The following is a 26,312-nucleotide window of genomic DNA, read 5'->3' as shown; positions in this document are numbered from 1 at the left end:
ATAGGATTTGGATAATTTTTTTTTTAATTTCAAGTAAAATTCACATATTACAAAAAAATGACCATTTGTGGGCTGGCACTGTGGCTCAGCAGGTTAAAGCTGTGGCCTGCAGCACCTGCTGCGCCACAGTGCCAGCCCTCTTGTCTAATTTTTAATATAGAAGTTCTTTAGTGAACTAGGTGTTAAACACTGTCAAATAAACATTATTAATATGGGAAAAAAAATACCAGGCCCTAAAGTTTAAAAGAAATCTTAGCCTCAAATAAAAGACCAGATTTTATGTGTGAACGGCATATAGAGGCCTCTTATTAGACTAGATGTTCAGCCTCACATATATGCAGGATTAGCATCTCCCTTAGGCCATTTTTGGATCCTGAGAACAATTTATATTGGGATGTACGGTATGCGTTTGTTCTCACAGCGATAAATCATCGGTGAAATAGTATCCTCGTCTAGAGAGGAATTCACTGTGTCAAGACTTGAAAATGACACAAACCTGTGATTTATGAGAACTTGGATGAAAAATAAACCACATTTCCAGACCAGTTTTGGAATAATCTGGCAGAAGATTTATATCCAAAATACCCAACTGAATTTTAAAAATCCTGTTTCTTGGCTATTTGGTGGGAGAAAACTGCCTTAGAAATTGTGGAAGATAACCTCACAATTTGAATGAATAGATTTTACAATTGTGTTTCTGTGTCACTTTGGGGAAAAATTAGGTGAATAATTACCCCCCACACACAAATGATTTAGTGAATTTGGATAAAGTTGTTTTTTGTTTGTTTGTTTGTTTTTTTATTGACAAGCAGAGTTAGACAGTGAGAGAGAGAAAGAGAGAGAAAGGTCTTCTTCTGTTGGTTCAACCCCCAAATGGTTGCTTCAGCCAGCACGCTGCGCCAATCCAAAGCCAGGAGCCTGGTGCTTCCTCCTGGTCTCCCATGCAGGTGCAGAGCCCAAGCACTTGGGCCATCCTCCACTGCCCTTCTGGGCCACAGCAGAGAGCTGGACTGGAAGAGGAGCAACCAGGACAGAATCCGGCGCCCTGACTGGGACTAGAAACCAGGGTGCCAGTGCCGTGGGTGGAGGATTAACCTAGTGAGCTGTGGTGCTGGCCTGGATAAAGTATTTTCTATGTCACTTTAGAAGAAAAGTAGTACCACGTGATATTTCAAGACCCAAAATGATATTTCAGCCAAATTTGGGTGATTTTTTTCTGCCATTCTGTAACACAAAAATTTGCATGGGACTTATATATCCAAAGAAACCTACACTGAAAGAAAAACTGACATGGGGCTATTGTGCAAAAAACCTGTACTTTGTAGTGAATTTGGATTTAAAATATAATATTTGGGGGCCATCTTAGAAGAAAATGTGGCACAAGATTGGCATCTAGGGGCTGGCACTGTGGGTCACTTGGTTAATCCTCTGCCTGTGGCACCAGTATCTCATATGGGCGCCGGGTTCTAGTCCCGGCTGCTCCTCTCCCAGTCCAGCTCTCTACTGTGGCCCAGGAGGGCAGTGGAGGATGGCCTAAGTCCTTGGGCCCTGTACCTGCATGGGAGACCAGGAGAAGCACCTGGCTCCTGGCTTCAGATTGTCGCAGCACCGGCCATGGCGGCCATTTGGGGGGTGAACCAATGAAAGGAAGACCTTTCTCTCTCTCTCTCACTGTCTGTAACTCTACCCGTCCCCCCCCCCCAAAAAAAAAGAAGATTGGCATCTAATGAATCTTACAATGTTGCTAAGTTTTAAAAAATGTATTCCAACCATTTGCAAAAAGAATAATCTGGCAAAATACTTATCCAAAAAATCACAATTTATGGAAAGTTGGGTAAGATATCACATTGTTAGGTTACTCTGGAAGAAAATTCTGAAATAGAAATTTTGTCCTAAAACAAGTTGAGCCAATTTAATTGAAAAATCACTTTTCCAGAGCAACTAGTAAGTTTAGGTGTAAAAATCAATGTTTTAAAGTAAACTTGGGTGGCTGGTGCTGTGGTGCAGTGGGTTAATCCTCTGCCTGCGGTGCCAGCATCCCATATGAGCACCAGTTCAAGACCCAGCTGCTCCTTTTCCAATCAAGCTCTCTGCTATGGCCTGGGAAAGCAGTAGAAGATGGCCTAAGTCCTTGGGCCCCTGCACCCGCATGGGAGACCCGAAGTTCCTGGCTCCTGGCTTTGGATCAGCGCAGCTCCGGCCGTTGCAGTCATCTATGGAGTGAACAAGTGGATGGAAGACCTCTCTTTCTGCCTCTGCCTCTCTCTAACTCTTTCAAATAAATAACTAAATCTTAAAAAAAAAAAAAAAAGTGGATGAAAATTTACATTTCCTGGGATGTTTTGTTTGGAAGAAAATTTGACGGTGGGGCTGTAGAAAAAAGTCCACTGACTACCTACCAGACTGCTGTAGCTTTAATAGTTTTGAAATTGAGAAGTCTAAGTCCCCCATCTTTGTTCTCCTAAAAATGTTCTATTGTTAATCTAAAACTCAGGCATATTGAGGCCCCTCACATAGTTGAAGATGTTGGCTGAAGTTTCAGTCTTTGAAGTCCGGACAGGACATCCACAATAGCTCTCTCACACGACTGGAGCTGATGTTCACTGTGGGCTAGCTCAGCTGCAGCTCATGACCTCAGCGTCTCCGTCAATTCCATAGCAGAGCAGAAAGGTTTGAAGCGTAGAAGCAAGTCCCTATCACTTCCATTATAACTCTCTGGAATTCTAAAATCCAGCAATTCAGTTGAGAACATGCTACCAGCCCAGCACTGCCCCAGCGGGAGTGATTCTCCCGTTTTTGTGTCTGCACTCTGAACTATTTTTCTTTTTTCATGAGAAACAGCCTACGTGTGCCTGCCTTCCCACCCATGGAAAAGTAGGGGCTTCTCTTTTCAGACCAAGCTGTTGCTTCTATTACAAACGCCATGGGTTTCCAACCCTCCTTATTGAAGTTCATTCCCTAAGACAAAATCACATTCACAAAAGATCTTCAAGATGAATGCTTCCCTGGTATGGTTGTCAAGATGCTATGGAAAATACTCTGAAAATTCACAGAAACCATTTTAAATAGTTTAGAAGCTTCATACTTAAATCTTACAGAAGTCTTAAAAATAAGTCTTATAGTTACACCTTAAAGGTCACTTATTCTGAGCAAAACCACTTTGGGTGGGAACACAATGGAGAATTAAGGGTAAGAATCTTTAAATATGGTTAAATAGTTTAGCCTGATGGGAGAACTAAGGATTGTGGCTAGGGGACCTTCAATCAGTTAATGAATGGCTGGTGTGGGGTGGGTCCTGGGGTGAACGCAGGACTTACAGTCCAAACCTCTTGATACAGTAGGGCTGATCTGGGAGCAGGGCTTCAGGGATCTTTATTATCAGAGGACTGAGGAAGACATATGGTTAAAGATTGTTACAGTTAATGGAGGGTCAGTGAGGTGGTACTGCTGTGGGTGGGTGAGGATCCTCATGTTCTCGGTGGTCTTATACGGGTATGACTGAGCTCCAAGGCTCTGAGACTATAGACTGCTTGGTCACAGCTGACAGACCAAGCTCTGGTACTGGAGTGCTGGGAACAGTGTATTAGTAAGGATCCCAAGGCAGGAGGCCCAGACACCCAAGTCCAAGAAGAGCAATAAAAGTAGTTAGAGGATGATTTAGCAAAGACCAACAACAGAGCTAGAAGGAGAAGCAAGAAAGGGAGCTGTCACAGAAGCCAAGGAAGGGTGGAGTTGCAGACGACACTAGACTAGAGGAAGCCATATTTTCTGGGAGGTTCCCTTTCCTCTAAAGAAATCACTGAATTACAGCTCCTGGATTCTCTCCCCCACACAAAGGACTGGACTCTCCAATAAATACATGAAGACCCGATTCTTACATCTTCCAAGGAAATGAATTCTTGTGGAATACTAGACAGTATCACTCCTTCTTCCCTATCTTTACAGGTAAGTGAGAGAGATACACAGCCAAGGTAACAGATCTGTAAAGGGGGAAAGTTTATTATAACAAAAGGCCACAAAACATGGAGAAGACAGTGTGTGGAAAGTAAACTAGGTCAGATGTCCTTTGACCACTTACGGAATGCAATCTTCTATTCCATTTCATGTTTCATGGAAGTGTGAAAATTTTGACAGCTGGTCCTCACCACCATCTTCACTTGCCAAGAGAGTACAGAGGACCAGGAGGTTGCCCTGAATAGGCCTCAGAGTCAGGGTGGAGTGGTGGTTTGTGGTGGACAGCCTTTATCTTCCGGTGTCTGCTGAGGTGAGACTTCTGGCTAAAGCCTTGCCCGCACGTCTTGCACACGTGAGGTTTTTCCCCCTTGTGTGTCAGCTGATGTGAGGTGAGGTGTGACTTCTGGGAAAAGCTTTGGCCACACTGCCCACCCCCACAAGGCTTTTCTTCTGAGTGTGTTCGCTTATGCGTGATTAAAGCTGACTTACTGCCAAAGCCGAGTCCACACTGCCTGCACGTGTAAGGCTTCTCCCTCGAGTGTTTCCTCTTGTGCCTGATGAGCCCCGCCTGGTGACTGAAGCCTCGCCCGCACTCCCGGCACACGTACGGCTTCTCCCCTGAGTGTGTCCTCTGGTGTGCGAGGAGGTTGGACTTCTGGCTGAAGCCTCGCCCACACTCCTGGCACACCATGGGCCTCTCCCCTGAGTGTGTCCTCTGGTGTCTGATGAGGTTGGACTGCTGGCTGAAGCCTCGGCCACAGTCCTGGCACACGATGGGCTTCTCCCCTGAGTGTGTGTTCTGGTGTCTGTTGAGGTGTGACTTCAGGCTGAAGCCTCGCCCACACACCCCACACACGTACGGCTTCTCCCCTGTGTGCGTCCTTCTGTGCGAGATGAGGGTTGAATTCTGGCTAAAGCTGTGCCCGCACACTCCACACACATAGGGCTTCTCCTTAGAGTGTGTCCTCTGGTGGTTGACAAGGGTTGTCCTTTGCCTAAAGCAACGCCCGCACTCCTTGCAGGCGTAGGGCTTCTCACCCGAGTGCGTCCTCTGGTGGGAGATGAGGTTTGATCTGTCACTGAAGCCCAGGCCGCAGTCACCGCACACAATGGTCTTCTCCTCCAAGTGCGTCCTCTGGTGTCGGACAACAGCCGACTTCTGGCTAAAGCCTTTGCCGCACTCCCGGCACACGTACGGCTTCTCCCCCGAGTGTGTCCTCTGGTGGATGATGAGGTTGGACTTCTGACTGAAGCCTCGCCCACACTCAGTGCACATATAAGGCTTCTCACCAGAGTGTGTCCTCTCGTGTATGATGAGTGTTGACTTCCGGTTAAAGCCGCGCCCGCACTCCCTGCACACGATGGGCTTCTCCCCTGAGTGGGCCTTCTGGTGTCTGGCCAGGCTCTTTTTCAGACTGAAGCCCTTCTCACACACCCCGCACACGTACGGCTTCTCCCCTGAGTGTATCCTCTGGTGACTAAGCAGGTTTGCCAGCTTGCTGAAGCCCAGCCCGCACTCCCCGCAGTTGACCGTTCCAAATCCTAAGACTTCTATCCTCTTCAACAATTTGGCTGTTTCCTCAGGGTTTCCCGTCTGAGCTGGGCTGGCCTCTGTCTCTTCCCTTCTGATGCCATTCTGAGAGCTGCCTGGCTGCCTTTGTGGCGGCCTGGAGAGTGCTCCCAGAGCCCTCTTCCGTGTCCTTCCAAACAAAGGCCGGGGGCCATCTCTCTCCCGGCCTGCTCTGTCGCTCCAGGAGCCGCCATCCGATGCCTGCTGCTGCTGCTTCTCCTGTTCCCCGGGGTCCAGTTCCCCTGGCTCAGCGTGGCTTTCTGCACACAAGCATGTGAAGATCCAGGGGGGAGGATCACACAGCGTGTGCTGCACGGGGAGTTTCTGAGTGGAGCAATCTGGAGGGCAGAGAGGACCAAGGTGGAGCTCTGGTTTTGTTCCCGCTGCAGAGAGAAAAGTCTGGAGTCACAACGGAGCCTTCAGGGGCAGCCTGAGCAACTCAGCCTAGTTTGATGGCGAGACTCAACTTCCTGTTCTTCAAAGTGCTCCAAACTTCAATGCTTCCCAACCAAGACTCCCTTTACCTGAGCCTACCGTGACCTACCTTCCATCCCACCGTTATGTCTTACATCTGCTACCTAATGGTCCACTCAAAGACCTATAGTCTATAAAAGCAATTCAGGGAGTTTCAAGTGTGGCTTAGGGCCGATATGCCACATATGCAACGGTCTCTACAAAATTACCACCACAGTTACTACTTTTTTTTTTTTTTTTTTTTTTGACAGGCAGAGTGGACAGTGAGAGAGAGAGAGACAGAGAGAAAGGTCTTCCTTTGCCATTGGTTCACCCTCCAATGGCCGCCGCGGCCGGCGCGCTGCGGCCGGCGCACTGCGCTGATCCAATGGCAGCAGCCAGGAGCCAGGTGCTTTTCCTGGTCTCCCATGCGGGTGCAGGGCTCAAGCACCTGGGCCATCCTCCACTGTACTCCCTGGCCACAGCAGAGAGCTGGCCTGGAAGAGGGGCAACCGGGACAGAATCCGGTGCCCCAACCGGGACTAGAACCCGGTGTGCCGGCGCCGCTAGGCGGAGGATTAGCCTAGTGAGCCGCGGCGCCGGCCCACAGTTACTTCTAAAGCACAGCTTCATATTCATGCAATCCAGGTCCACATGGATTTGTTCTGCAACGGAAAGATACCTAGCCCTAGGACCAATGTGGCAATGTCCGACATCCTTGCCCTTTGAGACACAGACTAAAAGAGCAGTCATTCGACAGGAAGGAGAACAGCCGGTACAGGGAGCAGTACAGGGGAGTGGGTAGAGGGAAAGAGTGTGTGAAACACCCAAGTGTGCAGTCTTTGCACTCAGTGACAAGTATCTATTAGATTACACTGTGCCAGGATTGCTACAAGGCCGCAGACTCTCAGCAATGGACCACACACAGTCTAGGCCCCCACTGACAAGAGATGCTCCTTCCGGGCCCTGTTAATTTCTATTCTTAGGGCTGGTGCTGTGGCTCACTTGGCTAATCCTCTGCCTGCAGCGCCAGCACCCCGGGTTCTAGTCCCGGTTGGGGCGCCAGATTCTGTCCCAGTTGCTCCTCTTCCAGTCCAGCTCTCTGCTGTGGCCTGGGAGTGCAGTGGAGGATGGCCCAGGTGCTTGGGCCCTGCACTCGCATGGGAGACCAGAAGGAAGCACCTGGCTCCTGGCTTCGGATCAGCACAGCGCGCCGGCTGTGGCAGCCATTTGGGGGGTGAACCAACGGAAAAGGAAGACCTTTCTCTCTCTGTCTCTCTTTCTCACTGTCAAAAAAATAAATAAATAAATTGCCTTTAAAAACATTTCTATACTTAGTGTAAATAAAGATTGCCTCAGAAATCCACGTAAAGGAGAAATTTTCAATGTAAGGCACCTCCTGTGCAGGAGAAGACAACACTGAATGGACTGCTTCATCACCACTGGCTCTAAGTAGCGGAAGGTAATCCGCGATCAAACAGTTTCAGGAACTGCATATGATCTTGCTGGATTTACTTGAATACTCTTGGCCAAAGAACAATTTAACATTTAAACTCTGTATGCACCTACATTCCAGAATTCTCCCATCCTACACAGAATGCTACTTTTCAACACTAGTTAAATAGCACAGTCCCCCTTGCTTCTCACTGTTCCCACCAAGCAGACCAGTGAATGCCTTCCCTCCGCCGTCTCACTGCCTGGCCAGTCCATAAGCTCAGCTTCCTTCCTTCCAGCAGCTCTGCTAGCCTGGACTTTGGCTCTGATGACAGATGAGAACCCACAGGCGACCCTCAGGCCTGGGTTTCTCAGCAGAGAACGAGCCCTGGCAGCTTTCCCTGATTCTCACTGAGTCTATTTTGCTTATTCTCGGTTGTTCGGGGTCCACAATCTGTAACTGATTTTGTATTTCCATTTCTGGCCAGCAACTACCTTGAGTTTTGGTAACTCTGTAGTTTGTTGGAATTTTTACGTTTAATCTATTGCCTGTTACTTTCTCTTGAATATGTTGAGAAGGGAAGCAAATGCTGGGGTTTTGCCTTGGGTTAAATGCATATATATTAGGTCACAGAGACATGGTAAGCAAGTCTCCCAGCAGCAGGCACTGCTGTTCTGTTCTGGGTAAGCATGCCACTGTGATTTTGATACAGGTATCATTCCACTTACCCTTATGGGAACCAAGGTTTCTATTATTACGTACGCTTAGAACAGTCCTAACATCTGTGTCTGTATATAAAGTGGCAGTTTTACTTATAAAAAACCTAATTCAGAATTACAGCTACCCCTTCCAGGACATTTGAACACAGTTACATCTACATGGGGTGACAGAAGAAAAACAGAACCATTTGGTATTTTAAATGTGTACCTTTTTCTATTTTTTTATCTACTTGAAAGAGTGATAGAAAGCAGAGAGAGGTCCTCCACTCACTGGTTCATTCCCCAAATGCCTGCAAGAGCCAGAGTTGAGTCAGGTCAAAGCCAGGAGCCTGGAACTCCCACCTGGGTCTCCCACATGGGTGGCAGGGACTCAAGCACTTAAACTATCATCTGCTGCCTCCCAGGATGCATTAGCAGGAATCTGGATTGGAACCTCAGGAATCAGGATTAAACCAGCACTCAGAAATGGGCTGCATAGCGTGGCATACTGGGTTAAGCTGCTACCTTTGATGCTGGCATTCCATATAAGCACCAGTTTGAGTCTCAGCTGCTCCTCTTCCAATCCAGCTCCCTGCTAATATGCCTGGGAAAGCAGCGGAAGATGGTCCAAGTACTTGGGCCCCTGCACCCATGTTGGGGGCCTGGAATGAATTCCAGGCTCCTGACTCCTGGCTTTGGCCTGGCCCAGCCCTAGCCATTGTGGCCAACTGGGGAGTAAACAGCAGAAAGAAGATCTCTATATCTGTGTCTCTCCCTCTCTCTCTCTGTAACTGCCATTCAAATAAATAAAGTTTTAAAAATAACAAAAAAATTTTTAAAATAAGCAATGGGAGGCAGGAGTCCATTGCACCAAGGCCTGCCCCAATAAAGCGCTTTCAGTCTTCAGGTAGTCCCATCCTGAGAGGTTTACAGAGATAAATGAGCACCAATACAAATTTAAAACTTGAAAACTCAAGAATATCCAAGTTAAAACCAAAATCAGATTTCCCTTGATAATAACACGCTGGTTCTGAAGGAAATCTTGCCTGTTGCAGCTTGAGTTCTAGCTCAACAGAAAACAGGTAAGCCGTGAGTTAAGCTGCAGCCTCGGATATTAGGTTACACTCTAAGAATGAGAAGCATTTTTTAGAGCTGATAAACTACACAAAGAACTTTATTAGCTGGCATGTAACTACAGAGGTGAGAATGAATACTTTAAAATAGGGTAAAACTTAGAAATCAGACAAATACTTTCTCCTTGATTTTATCAGAGTATAAATATAACATTACATAATGGTGACATAAATCATGGTTCTCTTTCCCAAAAAATGTTTAATTAAACTTCCAAGACTGACATACTGATTTTTAAAGATCCAATAAGCTAATATTGCATTCAAAAATGTTAGATTAGGAAAATGTAGAGATGTGTCCAATTAATATCTTACAATTTATAGACAGTGCTGGAAACTGTGATTCTATACTTATTTTACTCAAAATAAATTCCAGAAATAACATATTTTTCAGGCAATTTTTACTTTCAACACTGATTATATTGCTTTCTAGTTTCCAAGATCTCTGTTAGAAAATCATTATCAGAATTAGTATTTTTGTTTAAAGATTGTCCTGGAGTGCACATTTGACCTAAAGGTTAAGGTATCACTTGAGGCATCGGCGTCTCATTTCAGAGTGCCCGAGCTGCAAGTCTCAGCACTGCTCTTGATATCAGCTTTCTGCTAACGTACACTCTGGGAGGCAGCAATAATGGCTCAAGTACTTGAGTCCCTTACACCCACGTGGGAGACCTGGGTTGAATTTCTGGCTCCTGGCCCAGCCCTGTACAACCTTGTCTTGGATATTTTTTCATTTAAAGGCACTTTATTTAATATATACGTTGTTGCTTCAGTAACATGAACTCACACCAACAGCCCTAAAACTCATGTGGCAGACATGTAGGGAGTAAACAAAAAGGGAGATTTCTCTCTCTCTCCATCTTTCTGCCTCTCAAATAAATAATAAAAATTTAAAAATAAAAAATTCCTAATAAAATACAAAAAGCAAAACAATATAGCCTTCATGCAGGAACTTTACTGTATTTTTGTCTAAACTAAAGCAATCAATCTTATATTAAATTTATTATTTCAGAGACTGAAAAGTAAAACTTCACTGTCCATCAGCACTGTATAATATACATGGCTAACCACATATACAATTATATTTCATTATCAAGAAACAGAAAGCTGAAAACTGATAAGAAAAGTGGCAATTAAAGGGGAACTATGACTTGGTATATAATCTCTCTCCTCCATATGAAAAATAATTTATTTTTGTCTTCGGTAAGCTCTACTTAGACATCAAAGCTTTATTTTTACCTCACCACACATCCATTTTCAATCCTCGAGATTCTCATTCTTAGGAGAGTGTTCTGCTCACCTGGACAGGCGGCCAGTGGACATCTTCTGTCCTCTCTCCAGGTCTCTTTCCCTTGTTCCAGCTGAGTGATGAGTTTTGGTTTAGAAAATGGAATTCCTGCTCACAGAAAAAGAAAATAGGTGACTGCAGGGCATAAGCTCAAGGATCCAGTCAAGAGTTCAGAGCCAAACTGGGCGGTACTGGGACCAGAGAGGAGTGGGCTCTGAGCAATGGAAGGGCTGAGTAGGGAAGGCGAACTTGGACGAATGCCAACTGCTTCTCCAGCAGGCCAGGTGAGTGAACACGCGTCTCCTTTAAAAGCAGTCAGCAAGTAAACTAAGGCAGAAAGCTGCAGTCTAGGGGAAAAGGCATAAAATGGAAAGTAACCCCCACCCCACTCTGACACAGAGACATGCACACACATACCTCCCACTGTCAACTCTATAAAATCAGACCTTCCCTGGGGAAACAGAACAAAATGTCTTTGCTTTTGAGTCCAGCACAAAAGCCAAGTCAGGGGGTCAGTGTTAGGTTGCAGTGGGTCAAGCCACCACTTGAGACACCAGCATCCCATGTCAGAGTACTTGTTTGAGTCCTGGCTATTCCACTTCCAATCCAGCTCCCTGGATGATGTTCCAGGTTCCTGGTTTCAGCCTGGCCCTGCCCCAGATACTGCAGTCATTTGGGGAGTAAAATATCACATGGAAAATCTCTGTGTGTGTATGTGTGTGTGACTCGGTCTTATAAATAAGTATTTTTAAAAGCCAACTCAGAAACCAAAATGGCCGCTTCAAGCATGACCTACAATTCCCAGCAGTAAGCATGTGAAAGGTAAGAGCCCACGCTTACCCAGGGAGACCAGGTTGCTGTAGTTCTCCAGCATCACCTCTCTGTACAGAGTCCTCTGAGCAGGACTCAGCAGGCTCCACTCCTCTTGGGTGAAATCCACAGCCACATCTTTGAAAGCCATGTGTGCCTGTAACACAAAACACAGCCCTGCTCACCCAGTGCCTGCCCAGGGAGAGAAGTCTACCAGAAGGCTGCCTGGGGAGGCAGGTGATACATCTAGACTTTGCCTTTGACCGTGACCCTGGTGCCATGTGTTCCAAGACCTTCAAACCTGCTTCTATCCAGCCAGCAGCATTTGTGAACCCATATGCTCAAAGTCCTAGGTGGGCTGTTTGGGGTATAAATGCAAAAATTAAAAAATCAGGAACTTCAAATCTAGGCAGACAGACAAGCCAAACAACACAAAAATTAAAAGCACAGCAGCCATTGAGTTTAAGAATTTAAAAGGTCAAATAGCCTAGCCAGTCATATTAGTGTTGATGTGTATGAGTGACTGAAGTTCATACAATCTAACAACGGTAAAGACAATACAACTTGGTGCTCCCTGTAAACTGCACAGCCCCTCAGCCTTCTCGGACTGACAGACTCAAGCAGCGAGAGATGAAGTATGTGAGTCATAGTGCCTGTGTTTGAGGCCCACCTCTGCTGCCAACTACTGTCTGTTTCCTCAACTGTGAAACAGAACAGAAAACTTCCTGCCCACTTGCCCTAAACATTCCCCACTCATCATCTTGACCAGTTTTGTTTCATTTTTTTCCCCCTAATCTCCCTTAGCACTATTTCAAAATGAAGGCCACACTGAGACAGACATACTAGGAAAGATTTCCCAAGATAGGGCCTGGGAACTTGGTTTTGAAGAATGGGAAGGTTAAGAGAAGAAGTGCCAGGTATTTTCCAGATCAGACATTTGGGGAAAGGACTTAGGGAATTATGAGCAGAGGAAGTAGAAATGTGGCAGGAGGACCACAGAGGAGGGATCAAAGGCGCTTCTACTGGTATAATACAGACAGGACAAGGGAAGCAGGTCATAAAGTTCTTAAATTTTTACTATGGCAAAATATACAGGACAAAAAATTACTATTTTCATGCTCCAAGACTTTTTCATCAGCTCAAACTCTGTAACCATTACACACTACCTTCCCATTCTCTTCTCCCCTCACACTTGGTAATGACTGTTTTTCTCTATAAATTTGGCTATCCTATATAACTAAACTAAACCCTTTGCTGTCTGGCTTATTTGAAGGAGCATAATGTCTTCAAGATGCATCCATGTCCTTCCTTCCTAAGTTCAAAATTTCCACTGTCCATACATTTTGTTTATTTATTTATCTGTCCATGGGTATTTGGTTTGCTTCTAGTTTCTGGTTATTGCGAACAATTCTTCTATGCACATTGGCATACAAATAGTTGTTTCTCTAAGTTTAATTCTTTAGGGTATATACCCTGAAGTATAACTACTGAGTCAAATGGTAATTCTATGTTCAAGGTTATCAAGAACCACCATACTGTTTTCCACTGCAGTAGAACCAGTTTGCATTCCCACCAGCAGCGCATTTCCACATTCTCATCAACAATTGCTTCCTGTTCTTTTGTTAGCAGCCATACTACTGGGTGTAAGTACAGTGGTACCTCATCCACACTTTCCTCATATTAACACTGCTGAGCATCTCTTCATGTGCTTACTGGCCATTTGTCTGTCTTTTAGAAAAAGATGACACACTGAAATGTTTCTTCATTTTTTAACTTTTTTTCCTGTTATTCAATTGTAGATGTTCTGTATATATTCTGGATGTTAATCCCTTAGCAGATATACATTTCCCAACTACATTTTCTGCCTTTGATAAATAAGAGTTATACATTTTGATGAAATCCAATTTCTCTATTCTGCTGTTATTGTTTCCTGTGCTTTGGTGTCATTTCAAGAAAGTATCATCAAGTTGTGTTGTAAAAATGTTTCCCGGGGCCGGCGCTGTGGCGCAGCGGGTTAATGCCCTGGCCTGAAGCGCCCGCATCCCATATGGGCGCTGGTACTGGTCCTGGCTGCTCCTCTTCTGATCCAGCTCTCTGCTGTGGTCTGGGAAAGCTGCAGAAGATGGCCCAAGTCCTTGGGCCCCTGCACCCACGTGGGAGACCCAGAGGAAGTTCCTGGCTTTAGATCGGTACAGCTCCAGCCGTTGCGGCCATCTGGGGAGTGAACCCGCAGATGGAAGACACATCTCTCTCTCTCTCTCTCTCTCTCTCTCTCTCTCTCTGCCTCTCCTTCTCTTTCTGTATAACTCTTAAAAAAAAAAAAAAAAGATGTTTCCTGTCGCTCCCCCTCTTCGCGGAGGAACGACACTAAACCCTGCGCTGTTCTTTCGTCTGCTCGGCCCTCCCCGGGTTTGCTGCTGGTTCTTCCCGGGTTGGCTACCGTCCCTTCCACCTCCGTGGAAGGGCGGTTCCCCCTGCCACTTTCCCCACTTCCGTGGGGGAGCGGCACACCGCCGGCCGGCTCTCTCGGGGGCTGCACAGGTGTTCCTTCAGATAGATGTTCCTGGTGCATGTTGTCTCTCTCCTCCTTTATAGTCCTCTTCCACCAATCCCAACTCTGCTACCCACACGCCGAGTACGCTGCTCTCCTCCAATCAGGAGCAGCTCCTGCAGCTTGTCAAGTTGGTGAGAGGCAGCTGGGTAGAAGCTGTTGCTCCTCTCCCAGCGCCATATTGTGGGAGAGCAGATGTATAGAATAAGTCTTAATTCCAGTAACAGTATAGTCCGAGTTGCTCCCCACAGTTTCCCTATGTTTGCTTCTAAGAGTTCTGTAATTTTCATCTTTACATTTTTTAAGTGTTTGATTAATTTCCAGTTAATTTTTGTATCTGGTTCTAGGTAAGGGTTCAACTTCATTCTTCTGCATGTAGATATGTGGGTTTCCCAATAACGTTTGTTAAATATACAGTTTCCACAAAGAATGGTCTTGAACTCTTGTTAAAAATCATTAGACCAGGCCGGTGCTGTGGTGTAGCAGGTAAAACTACCGCCTGCACTGCTGGCATCCCATATGGTCACCAATTTGAGTCCTGGCTGCTCCACTTCCGATCCAGCTCCCTGCTATGGCCTGGGAAAGCAGTGGAAAATGGCCCAAGTCCTTGGGCCCCTGCACCCATGTGGGAGACCTGAAGAAGCTCCTGGCTGATCGGTGCAGCTCCAGCTGAGGTGGCCAATTGGGGGGTTAAACTGCAGATGGAAGACCTCTCTCTCTCTGCCTCTCCCTTTCACTCTCTTCCTCCCCCTCCCTCTCTCTCTAATTCTTTCAAATAAGTAAAAAAATCTTTTAAAAAATCATTAGATCATATATACAAGGGTTTATTTCTGTGTTTTCTATTCTATTCTATTGGTCTGTTAAGTATTTTTTTGTCAACACCACAGTTTGGATTACTGTCGTTTTGCAAGGATATTCTGAAATCAGAAATGGTTAAGTCCTCCAACTTTGTTCTTTTTCATGATTGTTTTGAGTATTCAGAGTCCCTTCAGATTCTATATAAACTTCAGGATCAATTTTTCTACTTCCACAAACAAAAAAGATCATAGAGATTTTGACAAAGATAACACTGGACAGTTTGGGTACTATTGCCATTTTAACATTTTTTAAGTTTTCAAATCCATAAATATTTGCTATCTTTCCACTTATTTATATCTTCTTTAATTTCCTTCGGGAATGTTTTATAGTTTTCAATGGATAAATCTTTAATCACCTTGGTTAATTCTCAAGTATTTTATTCTACTTGATGCTATTCCCCCCCCCCAAAGAAATCTTTTATTTAAGGAATAAAAATTTCATAAGTACAACTTTAGGAATGTAGATATTCTTCCCAGCATACCCACCCTCTCACCCACACTCTTATCCCTCTTCCTCCTCCCTCTCCTCTTGCCAGTCTCACTGGCCATTAAGAATCATTTTCAATTAACTTTATACACAGAAGATAAACTCTATACTAAGTAAAGATTTCAACAATTTACACACACACACACACAAAATACACACAAAAGTGAGAACTAGTTTTACAGTTAACTCTCAATACAACTAACTGAAGACAGAGGTCTTGCATGGAGAGTTAGTGCACAGTGACTTCTATTGTTAATTTAACAATTAACACTCTTATATATGTTGTCAGTGACCACCTGAGGCTCTTGACATGTGCTGCCTAGGCTATGGGAGCCTTTTGAGTCCAAAAACTCCATCAATATTTGGACAAAGCAAAGTCAAAGTTCTCTCCTCCCTTTGGAGAAAAGTGCATCCTTCTTCAATGGCCACTTCTTTCCACTGGGGTCTCACTCACAGAGATCCTTCATGTAGAACATTTTTTGCTACAATGTCTTGGCTTTCCATGCCTGAAATACTCTCATGGGCTTTTCAGGCAGACCAGGATGCCTTAAGGACTGATTCTGAGATCAGAGTGCTACTTAAAGCGATTATCATTCTATGAGTGTGCTGTGTGGACTACTTCCCATATTAGAACATTCTCTCCTTTATAACTCTATCTAATATTATTACCAGGCACTTGATCCTATTTTTATGATCACTTTAACACTTAATCCTATCTATATGTTCATTTTAACACTTAATATTTGGGGCTGGTGCTGTGGCACAGCAGGTTAATGACCTGGCTTGAAGCGCTGGCATCCCATATGGGCGTCAATTTGAGACCCAGGTGCTCCACTTCCCATCCAGCTCTCTGCTGTGGCCTGGGAAAGCAGTAGAAGATGGCCCAAGTGCTTGGGCCCCTGCACTCATGTGGGAGACCTGGAAGAAGCTCCTGGCTTCAGATTCGCACAGCTCCGGCTGTTGCGGCCAATTGGGGAGTGAACCAGCGGATGGAAGACCTCTCTCTCTGCCTCTGCCTTTCCTTCTCTGTGTAACTCCAACTTTCAAATAAATAAGTAAATCTTTTTTTTTTCCAAAAAATCTCCCTCTTAGCACTTTGCCTGTATTCCCTAATTATTGGTATGCTGTTTTCATTTATCTCCAAGTATTTTCTAATTTCTCTTGAGATTCCTTCTTTATCCACTGATTGATTGAGAGTATGTTAATTTCCACAGATCAGTGATTTTCAATTTTCTTTCTATTACTAGTTTCTAAGTTCATCTTGGGGTAGAAGATATTTTGTATATCTTGAAAAAAAAATTACTGATACTTGATTTGTGGCCTAACATACAGTCCACCCTGGAAAATGTCCCATATGCACTTGAGAAGAATGTATATTCTTTGTTGAGCAGCATGTTCTGTATATGTCTGTTAGATCTAGTTGGTTTAGTGTGTTCAAGTCCTCTATTTATCTCCTGTTTTGTCATTCTATATATTATGGAGAGTAGGGTATTGAAATCTCCAAGTAATATTGTAGAACTCTCTCTCCCTTCAGTTCTATCCATTTTGCTTCATATGTTTTGTTGATCTGATATTAGGTGTGTGTATATAACTATATATTTCGCTGTATTGAATCTTTTATCAATATGTAATTTCTTCAGGGCTAGCACTGTGGTATACCAGGTAAGGTCACAGCCTGCAGCACTGGCATCCCACATAGGCTCTAGTTCGAGTCCTGGCTGCTCCACTTCTGATCCAGCTCCCTGCTAATGTGCCTGGGAAGGCAATGGTGTATACCCACATGGGAGAGCCAGAAGAAGCCCCAGGCTGCTGGCTTCAGATTGGCCCAGCTCTGGCCATTGCCGCCATTTAGGGAGTGAACCTGCAGATGGAAGACCTCTCTCTCTCTCTCTGCCTCTCTAACTCTGCCTTTCAAATAAATAAATAAATCTTTAAATAAATTTATATATATTTAATTTTTTCCATTTCTCTTGCATCCCTTTTAAGTTGATTCTTTCTGATATTAATACAGTTCCTCCCCCCGCCACTCCATTGCCCTCCACACTTTCTTTAGTTACTATTTGCATGAAACATCTTCATCTATCCTTTTACTTTCAAATTATTTGTATCTTTGGATGTAAAGAGTCTACTGTATACAGCATATAAGTGGTTCATGTGTTTTTTTTATCCAATATGCCAAATTCTGTTTTTTGATTGGAAAGTCTAATCCATTTGCATATAAATTAATTTCTGATAATAAAATTTCTTTTTTTTTTTATTTTGTGACAGGCAGAGTGGACAGTGAGAGAGAGAGACAGAGAGAAAGGTCTTCCTTTTGCCGTTGGTTCACCCACCCTCTAATGACCGCTGCGGCTGGTGCGCTGCTGCCGGTGCACCGTGCTGATCCGAAGGCAGGAGCCAGGTGCTTCTCCTGTTCTCCCATGTGGGTGCAGGGCCCAAGGACTTGGGCCATCCTCCACTGCACTCCCGGGCCATAGCAGAGAGCTGTCCTGGAAGAGGGGCAACTGGGACAGAACCCGGTGTGCTGGCGCCGCAGGCGGAGGATTAGCCTATTGAGCCGCAGCGCCGGCCTAAGAAAATTTCTACCATTTTTGTTTTGTTTTCTATGCCTTGAAGCTTTTCTTTAAAAAAAGATTTATTTTTATTTTATTTGAAAGGCAGAGTTACAGAGAGGTAGAAACAGAGAGAGATAGAGAACTCTTCCATTTGCTGCTTCACTCCACAAATGGTCGCAACAACCAAGGCTGGATCAGGCAGAGGCCAGAAGCCAGGAGCTTCTTCAGGGTCTCCTATGTGGGTGTAGGCGTCCAAGCACTTGGCCCATCCTCTACTGCTTTCCCAGGCATTAGCAGGGAGCTGGATAGGAAATGGAGCAACTGGAACTTGAATCGGTGCCCATATGGGATGCAGACTGGGGCTTTAACCTGCTGCGCCACACCAGCCCCCTTGTAGCTTTTTTGTCATTCATTTCTCATATTACCGCCATTTGCTTTTAGTTAATTTTCCTAGTGCAACTTTTAAATTCCCTTCTCATTTCCTTTTCTATATAATCTGCAACAGTTCTCTTTCTGGTTACCATGGAGACTGCATTTAGCATTCTAATATGTCTATATTAACATTCTAATATGTCTGCTACAGCTAAATTGTTTTGTTATTCAATTCCTCTATTTCTATTTACTCTAATTTGAACTTATTACCAGCTTAACTTCAATAACATACAAAAACTCTGTTCCTGAACAGCTCACTTTCATCTCCATTGAGTTACTAATGTCACAGAATTACATCTGTGTGCAGTGTGTGGTAAAAAAAAAAAAAAAAAAAAGACTATTTTTATAACAGTCTCCTAAGCCAAGTACAAAACAAAAAGTCAAGTTAACAACCAAAGTCTCAATAACAGTAGTTCATCTTCATATTTTCACTTACCAGAGAACCTTATTTCTTTATATGGCTTTAAGTAACTGTCTAGTGTCCTTTCATTTCAACTGAAGACTCTTGTATTTCTGCACAGCGGGTACAGTTGTAATGATTTCCATCAGCTTTTGATTATCTTAGAATGTCTTCATTTTGCTCTCAGTATTGAGGGGGAAGTTTTTCCAAATAGAGGATTCTTGCTTGAATTTTAAAAATATTTTTATGTTTTTAAGAGGTGGAGAGAGAGAGAGAGATACCAATCTCCCATCTTCTAGTTCACTCATCAAATGCCTGCAACAGCTAGGGCTGGACCAGGCTGAAGCCAGGAGCCAAGAACTCAATCCAGGTCTCCCACATCGGTGGCAGGGACTCAACTATTTGAACTATCACCTGCTACCTCCCAGCATGTGCATTAGCAGGAAACTGGAATTAAGAGCAGAGCCAGGACTTGAACCCAGGCATTCCAACACAGGATGTGGGCCTCCAAGTGGCATCTTGATCACTAGGCCAAATACCCACCTCTGCTTTTTTGTTTTTGTTTTTTTTTCTTCTTCTTTTTTTTATTTTTTGACAGGCAGAGTGGACAGTGAGAGAGAGAGACAGAGAGAAAGGTCTTCCTTTGCCGTTGGTTCACTCTCCAATGGCTGCAGCGGCCGGCGCGCTGCGGCTGGCACACCGCGCTGATCCAATGGCAGGATCCAGGTACTTATCCTGGTCTCCCATGGGGTGCAGGGCCCAAGCACTTGGGCCATCCTTCACTGCACTCCCTGGCCACAGCAGAGAGCTGGCCTGGAAGAGGGGCAACCGGGACAGAATCCGGCGCCCCAACTGGGACTAGAACCCGGTGTGCCGGCGCCGCTAGGCGGAGGATTAGCCTAGTGAGCCGCGGCGCCGGCTGTTTTTTTCTTCTTTAGCGCTTTGATTATTTCAACTCACTCACTTCTGACCTCTGAGAAATCTGCTGATAAATTTATTGAGGATCCTTTGTATATCCTAAGTTGATTTTCTCTTGTTGCTTTCTAAACTGTATGCTGCCTTTGGCTTTTGATGCTTTGAGTATAATCTGTCTCAGCGTATTCTCTGCACTTACTGGATGTTTACTTTCATGTCTTTCATCACATCTAGGAAGTCTGGGGCCATAAGCTTTTCAAATAATCTCCCTGTCCCTTTCTCCTTCTCATCTTGGAATCCTGCAGTGTGTATGCTGCTCCATTTGGTGGTATACCACAGGTCCCTCAAGTTCTGTTCAATCTTTTTCTCCATGATTCATGAGAATTTCAATTGTCCTGTCTTCAGATTTGTTGATTCTTCTATTTGCTCAAATCTGCTTCTGAATTCCTTTAATGAAATCTTCATTTCAGTTACTGTGTATTTCAGCTCCAAAATTCTTTTTTGATTTCTTTTCAGGTGTTTTATCTCTTTACTGATATTTCCGTTTTGTTCTTTTCACATCTTCCTTTGGCATCTTTAAGACAGGTGTGTTAGGGGCTGGCACTGTGGCGTAGTGGGTTAAGCCATATGGGCACCAGTTCAGTTTCCAGCTGCTCCACTTCCCATCCAGCTCCCTGCTAATGTGCCTAGGAAAGCAGCAGAAGATGGTCCAAGTGCTTGGACCCCTGTGCTCACATGGGAGACCTGAAGAAGCTCCTGGCTTCTGTCTGGCCCAGCTCCGGCTGTTGCAGCCATCTGGAGAGTAAACTGGCAGATGCATGCAGCCATCTGGAGAGTAAACTGGCAGATGCAACACTGATCTCTCTTTTTCTCTTCCTCTCTCTCTCTATAACTCTGCCTTTTGAATAAAACAAATAAATCTTCAAAAAAAAAAAAAAAGCTGCTTCAAAGTCTCTCTCTAGTAAGTCCACCACCTAAACTTCCTCAGGGATGTTTTCTATGAGTTTTTCCCTTTGAATGGGTCATATTTTCCTGTTTCTTTTTATGCCTTGTGATATTTTTGCTAACAACTGGACATGGTAACACTGGAAGTCAGATTCTTCCCCTTCCCGAGGTTTGCTGGGAGTTTGTTGTTGTTGTTCTGTTTTATTTATTTTAATTGATGGAGAGTGGCACCATACCTGCGGTGTAAACTTAAGGTCTTCTCAGGTGTATTCTGAACCTCTATCTTTCTATGGGTATGTGTAGTGACTTTCTAAATTCTCTTTTATGCAGTAGCTTTTGAGGGAAAAAAATTGGAAAAAGAATGGGTGGCAGGGGACAGGCTCTGGCTCTTTAAATCCCTGGAAGCTGCTTCAGGCAGTGGGGTCTGCAATAACAGTGAGTGGACCACTGCTGTGATCAGGAAAAGCAATCAAAATGCAGATCCTCGATATTTGGAGTAAAACATAGAGCCTTAATATGTATTGCCTACTCCGGCTCCCACAAGCCACGGTGCAGGGCCATTTGCACACTCAGCTGCTGTGAGGGTAGGAGGACAGGGGATAGGCAGCCACTGCTGCCTCAGTGCGGAAGTCAGCTGTGATTTCTCTTCCACGTCTTCTTCTGGATGCCGCAAACATGTAGCTAGACTCCAGTTCCAAAACAGGTGCCTCTGACAGACTCTGCCAGGACAGTTACTGTGGTTCTTCCTCTTCTGTTACTGTGATGTCCCTCTCAGCTAGCAGAAGTCCTGAAGCTAAACAAAGGGATGTGGATTCTGCCCAACGCTACAGAATTGTTTCCAATGTAGAGTTTACTAACGAATGACTGACTCATGAGTTGAGCAAAGAGCGACACAGAGGAAGACTGCAGATAGAGTGAGTCCCAACTCCAGAGCTGGAGCTGGACTCTGCTAGGTACCACCAAGGCAAGAGAAGGGATTGTGTCCATCCTGTGACAGCCAGTGCAGAGACGGGAACTCTCAAATATATGAAGGAACTTTCTTGCATGTTTCAACCCAACTTACTGCAGCCAGAGTGAGCTCTATAATTCAAAGAGGGCAAAAGAACACTCAGCTGATGTGGGTAAACTCAAAGAACTGTGAGAAATGGTAACATGGTTAATCTTCTAAGCCACTTGGTTTGTTGTGCAGAAGCTGGGGATCAGAACTGTTTCATATGCTATGCTTTCCTCTCTGGCTTTCTTAATGACAGAAACACCTTCCCTACCATCCATGGGGTCACCAAGTCACTGTGACTACTTCCCTACCGGCCATATCTAATCAGTTCCCCAGGCCCACTGATTCCACCTCTACAGACTCTCCCAGTCCCTCCCCACCCCGACACCAGTGTGGGACTGATAATGGCCAAAGCTTCCTGGCAGGAACTCTGCAGACCATGTGCCCGCATCACGGTCAGCCTAACCCATCGCTCCCAGAATGAGCTCTCCACACACAAAGCTGGCTCATTTCTTTGTTCATAAAATATTTATTAAGTTCCAGCTGTGCGATAGGTACTATTTTGAACACTGGGGATACAGAAATGAACAAGGACAAAAACACCTGCCCTCACTGACATGAAAGGCAAGGGGAGGAAGACAGACATCTCAGGCAACAGAAGAGCCAGTGCAAAGGCCCTGATGCCCAAGGGTCAGACAGTTCATTGCAACCAGTGTGGCACGACTGAGACAGAGTGGTGCAGCTGAGGTCTAACTGTGTATGTGGGAGACCACACCTAGCTCGGTAGGATACTAGTTTTGACATTGGGCAGTATGAAAAGTCACTGGAGGGTTTTGAGCAAATGCATAACATGATTTTCTTTACATTTTAAAGTATTACCCTGGTCGCTATACTGATAAATATACCTTAGGATGACATGGGAAGAAGCAAGAGACCATTCAAAGTCTATGACCACTCAGGAGGGAAGGTGGCCTGGACCATGATGGAAGCAGCAGGAGCTGAGACTGTGAGAGTCCAGATTTGCTTATCAGGGATGGTGGTAACAGCAGGGAGGGACTGACAATGACTTCAAGGTTCTGAGCCTGACCGATCTGAAGGAAGGAGTATCTGTGCTGTCTTTTAGAGCTAAACTTGAAACAGTTCTCTATAGTAATAGAGAAGTATTACTACCTACTGCTTTCATGTTTCACCCTAGCATTAGAGATCAGAGTGTATTGGTGGACACATTAGGTTTGGGATACCCTTGAGATAGTCAAGTGGAAACGTGACACAGAGAGCAGAGGACTGCAATGTGAAGTTGAAGGCAGGGGTCTTGGCTAAACCTTAGAGAGCGGGCATTTAAAGTCACAAGTAGACAGGGCTGCCCAGGAGAGAGAGCGACTGGAGAAGACACAAAGTCTCGGAACTGAACTGGAGCCTTCCATAGTGCAGGTTTGAGAGAAGAGGAGCCCCCAAAGTAGACACAGGAAGAGTAGCCTAGGAGAGAGGAGAAAACTAGGGAAATCTGGAAGCCAAGAGCAACTGGGAGGAAGATACTTTAAGAAAAAGGAAGTTAAAAAAAAAAAGTTAGCAAGGATGTAAAATATTGCTGAGAAATGACTATGACATTCAGCCACTGGGAGAACAATAGTGACCTTGACAAAGGGCCAGCGCTGTGACATAGTAGGCTAAGACTCCACCTGTGGCGCTGGCATCCCATATGGGCACTGGTTTGTGTCCCAGCTGCTTCTCTTCCCATCCAGCTCTCTGTTTATGGCCTGGGAAAGCAGTAGAAGATGGCCCAAGTGCTTAGGCCCTGCACCCACCCACATATAGGACACCCAGAAGAAGACCCTGCTCTTGGGCTTCAGATCGGCCCAGCTCAGGCCACTGCAGACATTTGGGGAGTAAACAAGCAGACAGAAGACCTTTCTCTCTGTCTCTCCCTCTCTCTGTAACTCTACCTCTCAAATAAATAAATAAAATCTTTAAAAAAAATTTTTTTTGGTGAGTAGAATTGAATTTGGCCTTTATTGGACAGAAGGGCAGAAATGAAGACAGCAAACGCAGGTAATTCTTTAAAGGAGTTAGCTCTAAACTGTAATAAAGACCCAGGGCGAGAAGGTGAGGGAAAATCGGGAAGCTGAGGGAGCAAAGAATGCAGACAAAGGCAAGGAGATGGGAAGCAAGGAGGATGCACAGGTGGAATGATTGAAAAGCCAATCAAATGGACAAAGGGAAAGTAAGCGTGGAAAGACCAACAAGACAGGGAAAACTCAGTGGTCCAGCTTGGATGAAGAAGTGGAAGTTACAGCTGTTAACACAGATTGCAAGGTCACAAGATGCAGGAGACAGAGGGAGAGACAAGGGAAATCATGACGCTCAATTCCAGATACTTCTCCCTTTCCTATCTCCTACCAGGGCTGTTTGGATAGGGTTTTAAAAAAACAAAAACAAAAACAAAAACCTATTGGGATCGGCGCTGTGGCACAGCGGGTTAAGGTCCTGGCCTGAAGTGCCTGTATCCCCTATGGGTGCCGGTTCTAATCCCAGCTGCTCCTCTTCTGATCCAGCCCTCTGCTATGGCCTGGAAGAGCAGCAGAGGATGGCCAAGTCCTTGGGCCCCTGCACCCACAAAGAAGCTCCTGGCTTCGTATAGCTCAGCTCCGGCCATTGCGGCCATCTGGGGAGTGAACCAGCAGATGGAAGACCTCTCTCTGTGTCTCTACCTCTCTCTGTGACTCTTTCAAATAAATAAAATATATCTTAAAAAAAAAAAAGCTATTTTTAGACAATCAGGGAAACTAAATATGAAGTGGGTATTAACTGTTATTAATGGAGTCTTAATTTTGATGCTATAACAATGAAATCATAGATACCTTAAAACAAAAAGCCCCTACTGAAGCATCTGCAAGTGGACCAATGTAACTGGGATTTGCTGCAAACTACTAAAGAGTAAGTGAGGGCACTGGAAGCGAAGAACAGGGGTATCCACTCCATAGCACCTGAGACAAGGAATGCAGAAGCAAGGATGGGGGTGTAACGAGTGAGGTCTGAGAATATTCCCTGGGAAAAACGTCCCCCTTTGGGTAGGGGTGGGAGGTGGGCGGGGGGCGTGGTGTGTGTGTATGAAGCAGCTTGGTCACTGATTCTCAGAGGGGCCATTACAGGACACAGGTGTCACCCTTGGGCAAAGCAAACGCATTCATGGTTCGGAATGCGAAAGATAACTGGTACCCACCTGCAGCTGGGTTCTCAGGAGCCCACACGTCCTCCCTGCCCACAGCAAGCAGGAAGAGGCCACGGGAGGTGGGACAAGAATTAAAAATGGTTCCGCAAAGTCACTGGTAATCCGCAAGCTGCAGCAAAGCAGTGCCTCCTTTTCCTTAAAGGCATCAGAATAGACCTGCCTTAGAGGAAAGCCGTGGGCAGCTGCCTGGGAATGGAGCTGGGGTGGAGGCTGAGAACACAGCCTGGCCGCCAGGCCCAGGAGGTGGTCCTCCCCGTGCCCGCATGAATAAGGAGATGCACTGAGAACACAGCAGAGACTGCTCCAGGCACTGCATGAGGTCGACCTTCTTCTCTCCTTACAATAACCCAACGAAGTGGATTTTACAGCCCAGGAAAGTCGGCTTCTCTTCCAAAGTGACACAGCCTGGAGAAGACCGAGCCGGGGACCCCACGCTCTCACACAGGAGGGGCGGTGACAGCAGACCTCTGTGGGCTGCAGGGTTCTCTCCGGGAGATGCATCGTAGCTGGTCACGTGCTGCTAACTGTCCCATCTGATGATGGCTCTACAGAGTCTACTTCTGGCTGTGTGAAACGTATCCACAGTAATAATAAAAAATCTGAAATAGAACTGATAAACTCCAAAGCCTGGTCACACCAGGGACATGGGATTTCGTGACTCTTGTACTCAAACACAGTCCCCTGGAACTTTGAAAAACTTACACAGTTCTTTGTTTTGCTTTTATTCTTTTTCGCTGGAGGAAGCCCCAGCTCAACCACCTCCTCCAAGACCTGGAGCCATGGGCGACGAACACTGCACCAACACTGCACTCCACACCGGTTCAAATCGGGCGTGTTTGGCCAAGTCAGCCTGCTCCGCACCCCACCCCAGCAAAGCGGCACCAGCTCCCAACCAACAAAAACCCCAAGGTCCCAGGGACGGTCCCCACCCCACTACGGACCCTCAAACGCGAGGGCATGAACGACCCTCTCCTAATGCTGCCAAGGCCGAGCCTGTCTGCAGCCATAAGACCTCCAGGACTTAAGGCCCAAGCCCCGCACCTATACACCAGCCCAGTTTCACGGCTGAGCTCGGCTCATCTCGTCGGAGATGCGCGCCCACACTCCAAAAAGAAGAAATCCGGGGGAGCCTGGCCTGAGCCACGCCAGCACGTCCCACCACCACTACCCCCTCCCCGGCGCCATCAGCACCGAGCCCGGGCTCAGCCCATTGACCAACCTTTCCAGACTTTCCTTTCCGCGCAGAAGAGGGCACGGTTGCAGCAAGGATCCCACGGGAGCCTCATTAACCAGCGCCACCAAACAACAAGGGGTCACTCGAGCCACCAGCTGGGGAACCTCTTCCAGCCGGGCGCCAGGACCACACTACCCACACTCCTCGGACGGCGCTGGGACCACATTTCCCAAGATGCTCAGCGCCACCAACAGCGCCCTGGCCTCGTACGCTCCAGGCACTTGCAGAATGGCAGAGAATGTGGCACCTCGATGACCCATCTTTTTTTCTTAAAATCACGTTCATAAAACACGTAGAGGCTCCAGGATGAAGCTGCTGGCCCGGCCGTGACCCTCTCTGGCAACGCCTCTGCCTCGAGGACTACACTCCCCAGTG

The 26,312-nt window shown here is 45.8% G+C and overlaps 1 protein-coding gene across 1 annotated transcript; it reads right to left on the bottom strand.

The window, feature by feature from the left end:
• Positions 1-3,972: 3,972 nt before the first annotated feature.
• Positions 3,973-26,310, bottom strand: ZNF133 (zinc finger protein 133). Its single transcript, XM_002710989.5, has 4 exons — positions 25,923-26,310; positions 11,369-11,495; positions 10,541-10,636; positions 3,973-5,907 (listed from the first exon to the last, which is right to left on the bottom strand). The coding sequence occupies exons 2-4, from the start codon at positions 11,487-11,489 to the stop codon at positions 4,154-4,156; spliced, it is 1,971 nt and encodes a 656-aa protein (XP_002711035.1). The 5' UTR covers positions 11,490-11,495; positions 25,923-26,310; the 3' UTR covers positions 3,973-4,153.
• Positions 26,311-26,312: the final 2 nt, after the last annotated feature.

The sequence above is a fragment of the Oryctolagus cuniculus genome, chromosome 11, assembly GCF_964237555.1.
Source record: "Oryctolagus cuniculus chromosome 11, mOryCun1.1, whole genome shotgun sequence".
Classification (NCBI taxonomy): Eukaryota; Metazoa; Chordata; class Mammalia; order Lagomorpha; family Leporidae; genus Oryctolagus; species Oryctolagus cuniculus.
Note: the sequence above shows the minus strand (reverse complement) of the source record. Positions and strands in the feature narration are given on the sequence as shown.